At 41.4% G+C, this 13,936-nt stretch overlaps 1 protein-coding gene across 1 annotated transcript; it reads right to left on the bottom strand.

The window, feature by feature from the left end:
- Nucleotides 1-60: 60 nt before the first annotated feature.
- On the bottom strand, nt 61-13,487 carry LOC122870773 (splicing factor 1-like). The gene is given in 15 exon segments (XM_044185222.1): nt 61-1,030; nt 1,033-1,146; nt 1,149-1,313; nt 2,563-2,658; nt 2,661-2,726; nt 3,925-4,150; nt 4,229-4,424; nt 4,518-4,625; nt 4,799-4,914; nt 5,103-5,286; nt 5,408-5,497; nt 6,842-6,994; nt 9,784-9,859; nt 12,147-12,278; nt 13,048-13,487. Coding segments are annotated over 15 exon segments (2,028 nt in total). The 5' UTR covers nt 13,310-13,487; the 3' UTR covers nt 61-986.
- Between the last annotated feature and the right edge of the window lie 449 nt (nt 13,488-13,936).

Below are 13,936 nucleotides of genomic sequence, written 5' to 3'. Positions count from 1 at the left end.
CATTCTGACACAAAGGGTCTCACATCCATGAAAGGAGAAACCAATCTGTACTCAACGGCAAAAAGGTGAAATGGATCAGTTTAATGCTAAACCAAGCAAGATTTCAACAGCTATTCATTCAGGCTAGCGCCATAACACAGACTGATTCCAGAAACAGAGTAAAACTAAAATTTTTCTTCTCTAATAACTCGATAGACAAAACTGATATTTTTGTCCTTGCAAAAGTAACACAAACACTGCACACAGCGTCTTATCAGAGCAGAGAGATGCAGAAAAACAAGGATATATCAGATTCGCAGCATCCAATCCCCCCTTTTCAAACTCAATGTCACAACTGAGACGCAGGCAACTAACAAAAGAAAAAACAATTAAAACCCTGGGAATTTCTGGAAAACAATCTAACAGTACTACAAAAAGGTTTTCTGACAGAACTAAGAAACACATCACATCTCGTTATTACAAAAATATTAAATCTTATTCAATTCAATTCTAAGCCAACATACGGAACAGGACAGGAGTACAAATTTGTGAGTGAGGCGTTTACAATGGATCATGCAAGTTGTACTTCAACATATTAAATCCAATAATAGTTAAGTCTTTAGGTCTGAATTGAACAGTTGAAGTGATGAGGCTGTAGAGCAGCATAAATTAAACTTCCGGCAGGCTATTTGAGCAGTTTATTTGGTATACAAGTAACGTGACAAACTACGGTAGCAATGCAGAACATGTGCCAGAAAGCAACAGTGTTTGTATGCACACAAGGAGCTTTGTGTTAATACAAACTTTAAAAACAGGAAAAATACCTAATTAAGTTACGCAACTTTACAAATTGAACTGACAGCCTTTCATTGTTTCAGAGATGTCTTCACAATATCAAGGATCAATAAAAAATAAAGCACTGGTTATATTTTTTTCTTTGAGCACACATCCACGATGTGCTGCAGGGTGGAAACTCTTTGCGGGAGGACGATTCTTCTGTGGTAGGGTTAATTCTGGGGTGGAGGAGGTGGGGGGGCAGGAGGCATGCCGAAGGGGGCATGCCCGGTACTGCCATCCCCATCATGGTGACAAAGTTGGAAGGGTCAATGGGTGGCGGGGGCGGCGGGGCATACATCATGCCGGTTGAGCCTGGAGGTGGTGGAGGGGAGGAGGAGGGGCGCCTGGGGGTAATGGGGGCTGGACACCCGGAGGAGGCGGCACCATGGATGGGGTACCCATGGGTGGTGGGGGCTGGGCTCCGGAGGCTGCGGGCTGCTGGGGCTGCTGCCATGGAGGCAGGGTGCCGGTGCCAGGGCTGGACGTGGTGGTGGTATCTGCGGGGGGGGGGCAGTTGGAGGTTAACTCTTTACTGTCATCAAAACATTCACACTGTCACCTCACACTATAACATACACAACAAATTATGACTTCAATGATAAATCACTACTGTGATATGTGCTCCATGGGTCTCCACAGAAACCGTGATATTGTGTGTCTTATTAACAAACCATTTGCCCAGAAGTAACTATTAACTGGAAATATGGTAACAGACCATGTAAACTCATAGAAGAAACCACAAACTTGATCTCTCAATATGTGACATCATCTAATGACGAGTTTTCATGCGTGCAAAAACATAGGAGAGCCAGCTGACCTGCCCTGACTTTAACTTTTGTGATGACCAAGCTGCAGTTAATTAGGTCAAAAATACAAATAACACAGCTGATTATTCTTCTGACGGAAACATTTGGTATTTGGGTCACACAAATTGTCAGTGCTTAAGGCCGTGTGTCCATCAAAGTGTTTTTTTCCTGAGGCCAGTGTATTTTTTGTATTGTTTGCAATGGGAGCGCCACATATATTCACTATGCTACAAACAGCAGGAGCACAACGAGGCGCTGAGGGTCTATTTTATGCTGAGCACTCCGCGGTTTTTTTTTCTGGTTGCCGAGAGTTGGAAAAAAAAAAAAGTTCAACTTTGGCTGCGCTTGTCACTGTCACTTTTTACCCAGCCGTTCAATCACAGTGGAGGAGGGGCGGGCCAAATACCACAAAGACCAACTGTCACATGTAGCCTACAAGCGCTGAACGATGACAACAACGGAGGAGAAATTAATACTGCTGGTTAACACAATATCAATATGAAAAAGAATGCTTGGAGGATCATTTCGTTCGCCATGGGTTTATCAGGTAAGCAGCAGTCAGCTAGAGTCGATTCTATGGATATTCCGTATCATAGCAACCAAAGCGTCTCAGCTGAAAAAATGAGCTCCCCAGCTGGGTGTTTTCAGAAGAGGGCCTGGCGTTTTCAGCTTTGGTGGACACAAGCCCCAATACTCTGGGCAGCACTTTATGCAAAACAACAAAGTGAAAGTGTATTTTGTGTGTTCACAATGTTTAGTAAAAAATATTACAGCCTATATATTTGACTTGGTAACCCACAATGCAATTTAAAAAGTAAAAAATTGCCTGAGTAGTGTCTAAATTGTCTACCATCACAGTTCTGTGTAGAGGACAGAACTGTGTGTACATTGAGTAGTGAATGACGGAATGGATTTGGATACAGATTTTGTGTGGTCTTACTCTGTTGCCAGGGCAGCGGTGTACTGGTTGCCATGCTGCTGGTTGGAGGGGGAGGTGGAGCCTGTTGTTGCCATGGTGGCAGGGGCCCAGAAGGGGAGGAGGCGGCTGGTTGCTGGGGGGAGGAGGTGGAGGCGGCATCATGCCCATTGGAGGTGGCAGCAGACCTGCAAGGAAACCAAAAGTCAAAACATTTCCTTCCACAGTTAAGTTTTGGTGCCACAGTTTATTCTCCTTGGTTTTGGTGCAGATTGGAATTTGGTATAATTTATAATACTAAACTTGTAAGTAAATGTACCATGGACTTACAAGGAGCTTGTGCAACAGAAAGCTTTCATTACAGGGTTGCTATTCTGTGGCATTTCAAGACTTTTCCAGGGCTTGAAGGAATGATGGTGTCTCAGTAACATAACCTTCTTAAGTAAAGCCTGTTTCCTTTCTTCCACTTGAAATCTTTTTCCAGTATCTGTGAGCTCGATTTTAATGCCACTCGGAGCTCATATGTGGGTAATTTTTCACCTCCACGCCACCCCAGTAATACTTACAGCCGCAACTACCTAATGATTTTCGGCAAACTTGCTGGTCCTCCTATAATTTAAATCCCATCCGGAACGACGTCCTTGTATTTTAAAGTGGATCTCTGAGATTTTTCTGCGGGAAGAGCTGCTTGTCCTGTCCCAGCTCAGTGTGAAATTTGACTTGTGTGTGAAAATGGAGTCAAAAATGCTTTTGCTAATCTGATAGATGGAAACACACTGATACCGACCATAAAGGCCTATTTGGGAACCAATATGAGGACAGAAAAAACTAATGCCATCAGGAGAGCTCATCAAATGGGCGGTTGAGATGTCAGCTACAGGTACTGCTATTCTCTTTAGACCACAGTTTTTCAAGCCTATATTTGTTTACATTATGGCAAATTGCCCCTGTTAGAAGTATGCAGAATTGATGTTAGCAGCTCCTGTTTGCAGTGTACCCATGGATGTACAGGCAACTATTACTGATACTGAAGAAAACTTAAAAACCTGATGACTCTCAGGCAAGTTCTGAAGTGTTTTTTTCTCTATGATTTTTAAGTGGTTTTATGGACGTTTAGTCGCAGTGGACATCAGAGATAATGATATCCTCGGGAAGTGTAATTCACACTGAATGATTCAATGTGTGTTTCACGTCTGTGTGTTCAGATTTGCCTGAGTTCTGACTCAGAGAAGGAGTGCGTTTGTCCTGCTGAATATCCATGTCTATTACAGACCACATCCTGTAATTTCCCGACGGTTAAAATGACATCCAGAAAGATGAGTTAGATTACTGAGGAGCACCGCGAATATTTTATTTCCCACAAAACCCACAAATGTCAGCTCTTACCCATGGGGTGTCCGTGAGGGCCTGGACCCTGGCCCATGGGAGGAGGAGGGGGCTGCATCCAGGGGGGAGGCAGGCCATTGGGGTTGGGGGGCATCGGGGGGCCTCCCATGTTGGGCATGGGGGGAGGGAAGTTGTGGGGCCCTCCATGGCCACCGGGCCCTCCATGCATGCCATGGAAGTTCCTGTTCTCAGTCGGACCAGAGCTCATCCAAGGTGGCCTGTTCTGCTGCACACAAACAGTCATCAGTCATTTAAGACAATTTTCTACACCAACAGGAGTATGGGATCATGTGTGCCAACTAACCGGTGGTGGCTGGTTATTGTTGGGTCCCGAGGCCCGAGGAGCTCCTCCATGGGTGCTGGAGTGTCCTCCAACAGATGTGGGGACTGGAGCCTCCCCCAACTCAGCCATGAGGGACAGATACTCCTTGTCCATACGAGCCTTGTCCTGGGCCGACTGAGGAGGCTCGCCACCTGTCGCTCTGTGGGCAGCGAATGAGCTACACAAAGCCAAACAGTAAACATTGTTACAAAAAGACTTACTACATAAACTAATTAGACTTTCAGCTTATATTTTGTAAACTGATCATCACCTGGTGTACTTGCAGTCAGAGGAGATGTGGCCTGCTCCACCACACTTGGTACAGAGGGTGGTGTTGGTGATGCTGCGTGGCTCAGAGTTCTGCCAAGGACGAAGGATCCTACAGAGACAAACAGGAACATTCTGTCTTCGGTGGTGCTCTGTAGCTTAAACTGAGCATAACGGACTATCTCCTACATGTCCCATCTCCAGTGCCCATACAGTCATCACCAATGATCTTCCAACATTGAACTGAGCATAAAGCTCCACCACTGTCAGACTGGTTACACCGACCTGTTGTCATCTTCTCTCAATGTGCCATTGAGTCTGGCCAGCTCCCTTAGCTGCATCTTTCGTAGGTCATTCTGATCCTCAGGTGTCTCAATGCCTTGCTTCAGAATGTTGCGAATCTGTGGACACAAATTTCTCACCACTAATATACTATACATAGTTTATAGTCCCAAAGGCACAATGAATACATATAGCAATAAACGGATATCAAAAATCCTCACATCAGGTCACTTAAGTTTAAAGAGCTGAGCAATGATGGAACCTCCAATACGAGTATGATACATAAGAACAGTTGAGGTGATCTAACCTGCTCCACAGCTTTTTTGACATTCTCCATTGTGTTGGCGGTGACCAGGGCATGCAGAGGCTCATCTTCCCCTGGCAGCATCTGTCCATCCTTTCGGCCTACCTTCCCCTCCTTCACAGAACCTTTACCCCGGATCATGATCTTGGCGCAGCACTCCTTCTCAATGTTCTTCAGTGTATTACCACTGGTAAAACATAAAAAGGAAAAAAGTGAGAACCCAAACTCACTTTTAACTGTACTTACTTGCTTGCTTATTAAAAGTATGTAGAACACGCAAGACAATAGTAATATTATGTCCAATTTACCGTGGCCCGATCAGCAGACCGACAAAGTTGATTTCAGGGTATTCATCTTGGGGGATCATAACTTTGTCGTTGACTCTGGTGGCTGGAGGCCTGCGGGAAACACATACAAGATAAACATGTACTAGCAGCGATGAACAGCTTTCTGATTCTCCTAAAAGCCACTGTGGATATATTATCATCATTACAGAATATAGATCTTTAAATCAATGTCCATTAGCCCTTTTCCACTGCAGGGACTTAACAACAAGTAACCTGGAGATTCCCATAATCTGAACTTTTAAAACAAGCTTTTGAAGCTGTGCTTGTATTATTCATGTTTCTGACATGTCATTAAAAAGGCTACAGCAGAACAATCATTTTTTGTGCTGTTTGGTAGGCAAGGGAAGAAATGCAGATATTGTTATCAATTTCTATCACATTTTGCTGTGTTCTCCTTTAAGTATTGGTTGTCCTACTCCATACAGATGCAGTAGTAAAATGGTGATTATTGCTGTGGCATTTGTTGTAGTTGTTCTTGTTGTGATGTGACATCTTGTCTGTTCAGCCAATCACAATTGACAACGCTGCTAGTGACCCCTAAATGCATCTGGAACTTGCATTTAGTATCAAAAAGCAGAACCCATAACAATGACTACAAGTTACAATTTCCTGGAAAAGGGCTAGAAGTGGCAAGATTCTTTGTTCACATATCTAGCCAATTTGTAGAATATTCACATTGTATGCATTTTTATCCCATTACTGCATGTTACTAACTCGACATCTTCTCTCTCCCGTAGTCTTGTGCTTTCAGCAGGTATTTCTGCCTCCAGAGTCTGGATCTGTGGGTGTGGGCCACCTGCCACCGTGTTCCTGCTCGACAACTGCTACTACAGTTGTTGTTATTGACTCTGTTACTACTATTGTCATTATTATTCCTATGACTGTCATTCCTATTATTATTATTATTATTATTACCACTACATTATTACTATTTTACGACTACTAAAACTATTGTAGGTGGTATTTGCATTCTCTCTCTCAAAACCTAACACGGCAGCAGCGGATGGCCGCCCACCATTGAGTCTTGCTCTGCTCAAGGTTTCAGCGTCTTAAAGGAAGTTTTTCCTTGCCACTGTCGCCAAGTGCTTGCTCATGGTGGGATTTGTTGGGTCTCTGTAAATAATATTCTAAAGAGTACGGTCTAGACCTGCTCTATAGGAAGAGTGCAATGAGATAACTTCTGTTTTGAATTGGCGCTATATAAATATAATTGAATTGTAGAATTTCAGATTTCAGACTAATATCATTATCATTTCACAACTTGCATGGACAAATTGGTTGCCCAGTCACCTAGGACAGCCTCTGGCCACAGACATTAACACAGAGTGTCTCTATAGCAAAAAAAAAAAACCCAAAACGGTAACAGTAAGTGGTAAACAAATGAATAAATCATACTTATAGTCTGCAGGAGGCTTGAAGTCAGGGTTAAGTCCAACCATCTCAGTGATGAGGGAGTGGCGCTCCTCCTCAATCTTCTTTCGTGTGCGATACTCGCGGGTGTTTAACCTCTTGCCCTCGCTGTTGTAGATGGGCTCTGGAGAGGGAGACCTGAAAATGGCAGACAAAAGACAAAAAAAGACATCATCAATACCTTTCTAGAAGTGGAGCTCTGACATTAACAATCACACAGGCTCCCTACAGCTAACTAAGACCATAACAATTTCAAATCTTCAGTGGGAATTTTGAATCAATGGGTAGTGACATGTCTTAGAAACAATATTAAATTTAAAAATAGTTTTGGAAATTTGGATCTACTGAGAAAATTCTCAGACTATGTGACTCATGGCCAGTGCAAGAGCAAAACTAAAAAAGAAAAGAAAATTATGTAGGAACTCTGCACTGACATTTCAAAGGCTAGGGTCCATTCTTTTAAACAATTCAGGGTAAAAAAAAAAAGGGGGGGCAACCAAAGCTGTACACTGGTAATTATCCCAGTACACTGGAGGGGCATCAACCACAAAGAAAAAAAAAACAACCCAAAAACAAATACATGGCCACAACTAAACCTGCATACAGGATTGTTGGCCTACAAGAAAGGAAAGTTGGAGGTAAGAAAAAGAAACCAAAGCAAAATCCGTAATCCTAAACAGAAACGCTGGCTTTGAGAGTTGCTTGGTGTTGACGTGGCGGAAGAGGTCCGTACCTCCCCTTGGATGCTGAAAACCTGTGTTGCTGTGTTAAGGAGGCTCTGTGCTTGAAAAAGGGTTAGGTTGATGTGGGGTAATTTGGGTTAGAGAAAAGGAATTAAGATTAGATATCCACCTTTTCCTATGCTCTCCCATCAGAGAGCCACATTTGTGTCCATGTGATAGTGAGAAAAAATAAAATTTAAAATAAAAGGTTTTTTCCTTTTATGCTTCAAACTTCCAACGGTGACAACCTGAAACAGCCCCAGTTGGTTCTGTCACACTAGATCAGGGAGTGATTTAAAAGAGTGCTGCAGCTCTGCAATCAACTTTTTGGTTGCTGTGGAAATGTCTGATTATGAAGAGAAACTCTATACAGTGTACAGGCGAAAGGGACTCTAGCTAACAATGGTCAACTTCACACACTCTTGAGAGCAAGCCACTTCCTGTGGGAACAGATCCTTATGGAAACTATGTTATAAGATGGCCACTGCTTTTCCATAACACATACATTTCTGGAAGTTTTCTTCCAGAGGGAAAACTGGAACACACCCCCCTCTCCCCCTGGGTGGAAATGTTTAAAGCCACATTACGGGAAAACCAGAGATGACCAGCGACAAACCATTTCTTAAGTCCAGGACAAAAACCTATTAATCACTGGTATGTTATGATGTAGGCTACACGCCATGAGCTCAATCATCACTGGCAAAAAGTTAAAATATCCAGTAAGTAGAAAGGTCAGGCAAGGCAATATCAATCGATGGGACTTGTGTGAACCTTAAGTGACCAACTAACTTTTCCAAAAGAGCCAATTCATCTGAACTACTTCAACTTTAAAGCTAACAAGATGTTAAATAATCAGTGGAAAAAAAAGAAAGAAAAACGTTTACATAGATTAAGGTATATTGACCCAAACCTGTTTCAGAGGAAAATCTTTATACATTATGCATCATATATGTATTCATATATTCACACAGCACTCTACATCAGACACACAAACAAGCAGTGGGTGAAACCATGATGCATAAATACTAATAGGCTAAATTTGAAGCAACGACTCCACTTAACTGTCAAGTCAAATGAGTAATAATTCAATAAAAAGATGCAAATATTCAAGACAGTTATCTTTGTTCTGGCAGTGACTTGCTAAATTGTCTGGGCTGGAATACATCTAAAACTCAACATATATTGACCTATATAGAGTGGGTTTCTCAAGCACTCATTCCCCCCTGGCTCCCTTCCACTTCGGACACTATCTCTTACAAAATGTTCAATTAGATTATTGCTTTCTATTTGTTTTTTACCCAACACTGTTTTTACTACATCATTCTGAAAATGAGATCATATAAGTGTATATATTTGTTTGACAAAAATGAATAAATTAAAAAAATAATAGAAAAAGCGAAACACATTGAACAAAATACTCAACTCAAGGATGGTAGTTTCTCGGCTCTGAGCAAACTTCCTCTGCTGAGGAAGACCATGAGGTTTGATTGAAACCTCAGAAAAAAGCCAGAAAGTGGACCTTGACTTGAGGTTTTTTTTTTGTTTTTTTTTAAGTCAAACTACTGTTTGTAGTTGAAGTGAAGAAGAGACTATCACGTTTAATTGTACAACTTTGTTCAAAATTTCAGTTGACAGATATATATATATAAATTGTCTTGGGTAAAAATATATGCATCCAATTTTCAAAAAAGCTGTAGTACTAGAGATGGTCTAAAAAAAACTTTATTTTAGATTTTATTGGATGGGGGGGGGAAGACGACTACTCTACCAAATTTTAAAAACTGTAACCATGTAGGTTACCAAACCTATCTTTACTTTAAAAATTATTAATAGACCTAATTTACCATTACCAATTCAAAACAAGCTACGCAGAAATATAAAAACTGCTAAAGCTACCAGTAAATGCACAACCATGTACATGTACCATGCTTACTGTTGATGGAATGATGAGCAGTCTGAGAGCTTTACAAATATATTAATGTAGATCAACACTACTCTACCACTAGGCTTTGACAATTTGAAAACATTTTAAACAACGCTTTACTTAGGATATAGCTAAATAAATGCTACATCTGCCAGCTATCAACTATGCAATCTGAGATTTTGGCTAATAACCACATACATACTGAAAATCAACATTTGTCTTCCAAAAAGTCAAGAAGGTAGAGAAAATGTTACTGTTCATGGGTTTAATCTTTTTCCGACCTGTCCTCAGGGTTAACAGGGATTCCCAGGTCTCCTGTACGCAGTTTACGAGTCAGGTCTTCAATCTGCAGTTGGACTGGAAGAATTCAGGTTAGGAAAGAAAAACAAGGATGGAGAGAAATGTGGTTACCACAACAACATCAGAGAGACAACGCTCTGCACATTTGAGCACTGTCTCATACATTACTGAGGTAAAGACAAATGGTGAGTCTGTTAAATAAAGGGAGATCAAATGAACATCTGGTAAGACTCTAAAAGCATGAAACCACTTACTCATATCTGAGGACATCAACACATTACCCAATATAAATATGTTCTAGAGGTAATTTACGTTAGCATAAACACAACTAAGCTTTTCTCAGACAATGATTAAACATGGCAACATATCAGTAAATGTCTAGACCATGATTCCTAAAAATGCCTGCCAAACCATTAATATTTCAAAACTAAACTGTGGTTTTCTTCCATGAAGACAGGGTTTCACATACTGCAGCACACTGTGTTTAACGGCTTTGGCATTTTAAGGACACATCGGGTCTAAAAATCACTGATTGGTCTATTTGTTTTGCACTTTTCAATAACAAAAAAGGTGATCACAGTCACTCTTTGCACTCCACAGATCTAACACTGAGGGTCTGCAGTGACAGAGGCAATTCTTATATTTAGAAGGCAATGAAAAAATAAATCAATCAGTCATCCCATGCACGTCATGAACGTTGTAATGAAATACCCCCCAAACAGAGAGATTCACTGGACACTGAAACAATTACTCTGGATTATAGAGATGAATACAGGCCCTGTGAATTGTGGTTCACAGCAATTTCATCTTAAAACGCTTACATTGGATTGTTTAAGGGGATATACTGAATAAGCAAAGGAAATGATAAGTGTGACAACGGAAGGTGGGCACAACTGAATGTTTACATACCAAAGAACAACAACCATTACCAATGAGTGAACAACATCAATAACGCTGTCAGTTATTGACAAAACGACTTATCTGCTTCAGAAACCCCATTGGGGGCCTGTGAAGGCAGCATGTTGGTGCTACACTGCTGCTGGAAGGCATTTGTGGTTAGAAACTTATTTATATAAATAAACAGGCCAAACTAAGAGCACAATAATAGTGATCAAGTGTTTCCCAATTTGCAATGCCCACTAAATCAGCTGGTTGAGTAATTTAAAAAGCAACAGCTCACCCCAAAACCAAAAATACACATTTTCCCTCTTACCTGTAGTGCTGTTTATCCATCTAGATTGTTTTGGTGTGAGTTGCCGAGTTTTGGGAGATATCGGCCGTAGAGATGTCTGCATTTTTTAAATATAATTGAACTATACGGACTTCGTTGTGAGCAGTTTCATGTAGGAACTATTTTCTTTCTACCGATAGTTCCTACATGAAACTGCTCACGACAAGGTCTGTAGATTACCTTGAGTAACTGGGTCATGATTTCTGGAAGGAGACTTTGCTGTTGAGTTTTTCAAATGTGTGTTTTTTTCTTTTTTGGCTCTTTGAGCACTACAAGCCAAATGCCATATAGTCCCAATATATTCCAAAATAGCAGACATCTCTCCAGCTGATATCTCCAAAACTCAGCAACTCAGACCAAAACAATCTCGATGGATAAACAGCACTACAGGTTGAGAGGAAAAATATGTATTTTTGGTTTTGGGGTGAACTTTATGGGTCCCTTAATTTAAATATGTTGGACTGATTTGCCATTAAAGCAGCATTGCTCACACTTAGACCAATATAAACAATAGCACAATTTAGCATATTAGGACATTATGAGTAACGCCTCCATGCACAGGAACAATACTGATGATGTTTAGGGGATCAAGCAAGACAGTGAGCAGTGACCTGCCACTCAGGACAGACAGCAGCAAGCAGTGGCGTTTAATCATTTATCGCAAACACCTCTTGCTAATGGCTGCCCAATGGTATGCAAACCAAAAGACCACAGAAACACTTGCCACAGCATACCCACTTTACTTCCATTAAAGAGAAATAACCTTAATTAACACTTTACATCATCAAGTTATATCATTGCTCACTGGTGATTGCTTTGTCTCAACAGTTGGAGCAAAACATTTCCCATTTTGTGTAACACAGTAACTACTGTTGAACACATTGGAAGTGTGATTGTTTTTTTTTATTTAGTAACTGTGGGTGCCTTTAGAGAGCTCTAACTGTTGAGAATTCAGCAAACAGGACATAAGATTAACATTAATACTGGTGTGCACCATGTAAGAAAACTAGAACCTTAAACAGATGTAATTGATGAGACATATTAGAAAACAAAACTGCATTTATAATTTACATGGCAACCTTAATTGACTAGAGATATTTATTACAAATTTACCTATATAGGCTCTCTCTTGATCCCGGGTCAGTCCAGGGGGAATGACAGTGGGCATGCCCGGTATGACTGTCTTCTGATCAGGAGTCTCGCTGCTCCAGCGACTCTTCTTCCTCTGTTTCTTCTGACCGAAATCTACCGAGAGAAACGGGGGGATAATATCCATGTTGGCTGTAGCTTCGATGCGTAACGTTACAGAATGAACGTAAGAACGTAAATCCAAGCGCTACTCAACGTGACCTTGCCCATCGGTAGAGGTAACAGGAAACGGGAAGAGATAACGTAACGACCCACAGGTAGTCACAAGAAAATGAACTGAATATAGGAGCCTTTGGCATGCTTAAGCACGGGGCCCTCGTGGCAGTATAATTTATTGTTTAACTCGTCAACTAACGTTACCTAAGAGACATGTATATCGATTACTAAATTGTACGCATGTGCAATCCTTATGATTCAGAAAATGCAACTATGCCCAACTGAGCCCTTGACACGGTTGACATAACTAGCGTTACATATAGAACGATTTCGGCATGACATTCTGTCAAAGAAACATAACACGGTGCAGCAAGCTAACGTTAATGTTTCACTGGTTGATGTGTAACCTTACGCATTCATTTCACAATTAAACTAGTACACCAATTCAATATTAGCCGTGATATGTGCACAGTCTAACACTGGAAGAGGATAACTCCCGTTAATGCAAACTTAAGTGAGCTAATTAACGTTAGCTACTCTCTAACATTCTTTTGTTAACGTTAGCTGGGCTGTCTCCATTTCGTGCAAGGCCAGGGCTTGACGTGGGGCCTGTAGCCCACGTTACTTAGCCACGTTAGCTGGCTAGCGTTAACTCATGCCGTACCAAATGCTTGTAACGTTAGCGTACGTTCGGTTAACTTTAAGTTACCTGGTTTGGCCATTCCGACCCCTGCAGCTGGTTGTTGTTGAGCCTGGGTCGAAAAACTTGTCCCCGGATTGAACTGATGTGACTGCGGAAAAGATGGGTTTGGCATCGAGGGCTGGAAAACTTGTAGCGAAGGAAACGATGCGGGCGGCCCCGGTGTTGGCATCAGCCCGTTCCCCGCACCAGGCCCTGCGTCAAATCCTCGTTTAGCGCCAATACTGGGGTGCAACTTCCCTAAAGGAGTTGCGTTTGCTCCCGTAGCCATTTTCGCTGTACCCAGATGACTTAGTCTCTGTCAAATGTCAGTCGACTTAGGTATAAATTTGTTTAAATTCAGAAAAATATCTTGCAAAGTATTGCCCACAATCCCCTTTCACATTACTTTAATCAAAATGGCGCCCAACAGAAAACCACAAAGGATGATTCCATGGACGTAGGATGACCCGCTGTAGTATAGAGCATTCCTATTGGTCAGACCAAGCTCCTCCCCATAGGCCGTATTCTATTGGACAAAGTTGTTTCGTTATCCTCATTTTGCAAACTGATTGGCTCATATGACTATCAATCCCGTTATATTTCTACCCATCTTTAACAAGCACCATGAGCGTATCCAGGACTGAAATCTTATGGCACGGAATATAATTATTATTAACAAATACTCCCAAATACGCACTCGCATGAAAATATTCTTTAATATATTCTCTGCCTTTGCAGATTCAATTTCAAGGCACTTTGTTTGCCACCAGTACAAATAAAATCCAACACGAGAAGAATTGTATTTACAACAATGGGCAAGCATTCAATACAGCTTAATATCAAATCATTGGAATTTGTGTCCTGTAGCAAAGCATCACCAGCATCACTGACAAGTGAAGTATCTTGGCTTCAGACC

This window comes from Siniperca chuatsi, linkage group LG22 (genome assembly GCF_020085105.1).
Source record: "Siniperca chuatsi isolate FFG_IHB_CAS linkage group LG22, ASM2008510v1, whole genome shotgun sequence".
Classification (NCBI taxonomy): Eukaryota; Metazoa; Chordata; class Actinopteri; order Centrarchiformes; family Sinipercidae; genus Siniperca; species Siniperca chuatsi.
The sequence above is the reverse complement of the archived record's forward strand: the minus strand, read 5'-3'. Positions and strand labels throughout refer to the sequence as shown.